Source organism: Condylura cristata, unplaced genomic scaffold (genome assembly GCF_000260355.1).
Source record: "Condylura cristata isolate star-nosed mole 26May11 unplaced genomic scaffold, ConCri1.0 scaffold00073, whole genome shotgun sequence".
NCBI lineage: Eukaryota > Metazoa > Chordata > Mammalia > Eulipotyphla > Talpidae > Condylura > Condylura cristata.
The window spans coordinates 7,551-9,383 of record NW_004567174.1 but is presented as its reverse complement, the minus strand read 5'-3'; the positions used below and the strand labels follow the sequence as shown (position 1 = coordinate 9,383).

At 63.7% G+C, this 1,833-nt stretch overlaps 1 protein-coding gene across 1 annotated transcript in view; it reads right to left on the bottom strand.

Annotated features, from left to right (window-relative positions):
* Window positions 1–1,833, bottom strand: part of LAMB3 (laminin, beta 3) — a 13,163-nt gene that overhangs the window by 3,802 nt on the left and 7,528 nt on the right. The window contains exons 3-4 of the mRNA XM_004695582.2: window positions 1,647–1,761; window positions 1,199–1,272 (exon numbers count right to left, since the gene is read on the bottom strand). Coding sequence (XP_004695639.2) covers window positions 1,199–1,272; window positions 1,647–1,761 — 189 coding nt within the window. The remainder of the gene's footprint in view (window positions 1–1,198; window positions 1,273–1,646; window positions 1,762–1,833) is intronic.

Below are 1,833 nucleotides of genomic sequence, written 5' to 3'. Positions count from 1 at the left end.
TACACTGGCTCATCCCACCCAGCAGAATGTGCTCAAGGCCCCGTTTTTGTCTCGAATGGCAAGGCCTCCTTTTCATGGCTGCATGATATTCCACAGCCTGCGCTACACTGGCTCATCCCATCCAGCAGAATACGCTCAAGGCCCAGCCTTCATCAAAAATGGCAGGGCCTCCTTTTCGTGGCTGCGTGATATTCCACAGTGCGCTCTACACTCTGACTCATCCCACACAGCAGAATGAGCTCAAGGCCCACAGGGCCACATGAGCTGCTCCTGCGAGGAGGCTGTCATCTGGAGGAGGGAGCCTGAGGCGCTGGTGAGGGGTTGGAGGAACGGAGCCCTGAGCGTGGCCATTGGGTATGAAAGTGGATGCAGCTGCCATGGAAATCAGGATGGCGGTGCCTTCGAAAGTTAAAAACACAAGCTCCTCCTGTCATTCTGCTTTTGGGCTTGTGTCTGAAGGAAATAAATTATCTTTAAACAGTCACCCACACCCCTATCTCCATAAAGGTCGGACTCAGAATGAGTGTGACAGGGCTGAGCGTTTGCTGGTGGGCAAATGGCTGACAAAGTTGTGGCTCACGCCGTGGAATACAATGCAGCCACGAAAAGGGAGGTTCTGCCGTTCATGACGAAGGCTGGACCCTGAGCACACTCTGCTGGGTGGGAGAAGTCAAAGCGTGGCGCATGCTGTGGAATATCATGCAGCCACGAAAAGGAGGCCACCCACAGCCGCCCGCCCCTGCTCTCCGAGTGTGTGCCGCTGGGTGAAGGCGCGTCTCAGTCCGCGGCCACTTGGGTGTAAGTGGGGCTGGGCCGCATCGCCCAGTCTGCCCCTCACCGCCCCGTGCCCACCCCAAGCACACCTGGCCAGTGTGGCCGGCCCTCACCCTGTGTTCTGCACGCTGCCTGCAAGGGTCTGCGCCCTCCTCTGGCTCTGGCCGGCCTAGGCCAGTCCATCTCCCCGGGTGCGTGCTCTGACCCCCCCCATCAGACCCCACATGCTGCTCCCTGGACCCAGCTGGCAGCAGGAGTGGACAGGCAGGTGGGGGAGGGGCGCAGAGGAAGAGGCGGTGACTCTGCAGGACAGGGGCCGAGCCTCTGCTGGCCCCCTGGAGACACCGTGGGCACCCCACGATGCAGGCTCTGGGCAAGCGATGTCCACCCAGGACACAAGGCCAGGCCGTCCCCGGAAGCTCACCTTAAAGTCCAGCATGATGTCCTGAAGCTGGAATTGCTGGTCCAGGTCCAGCTGCAGAGACACGGGGCTCACACCTGGGGACAGAGTGGGGTGTGAGACGGACGTGCCGGCCCCACGCCGTGCAGCCCCAGCTCAGGCTCGGGGAAGCGGGGACCCCCGTCGGGTGTCTGGCTGCCCCAGGGCACGGCTGGGTGCATCCACTGACCCACCTGCTCCAGACCCGGCCTGTGCTCCGCAGGTCCTGCCCACATCATCTGGTGCCCCTGGAGCTTGGGGGGTTTCCACTGCCTGTCCCCCAAGCTACGCCCTGTGATCAGTGAAGCGAAGCACCCCCTCGCCTCCTGGCCCCCAGAAAACTCACCCCGACATGGGAAGGCCCTAGCCAGCCTCGCCCAGCCTCGCCTGCCTTCCAGCGCCCCCGCGCCCAGCGGGACCCCGGGGGGCTCACCGTTCTGGGACTGCCACCAGCGCGCTGGGCCCGAGGCGGCAGCCAGGTTCTCCACCCGGTGGCTGTTGTAGCTGTGAGGCAGGCGGGAGTCGCACTTGCAGCATTTCATCTGCCACTGCGGGGGACGGTGCTCAGACGGGTGCCCCCCCAGGCCGGCCTCCCCCAGAGCCCCTGAGCGTGCGCCCGC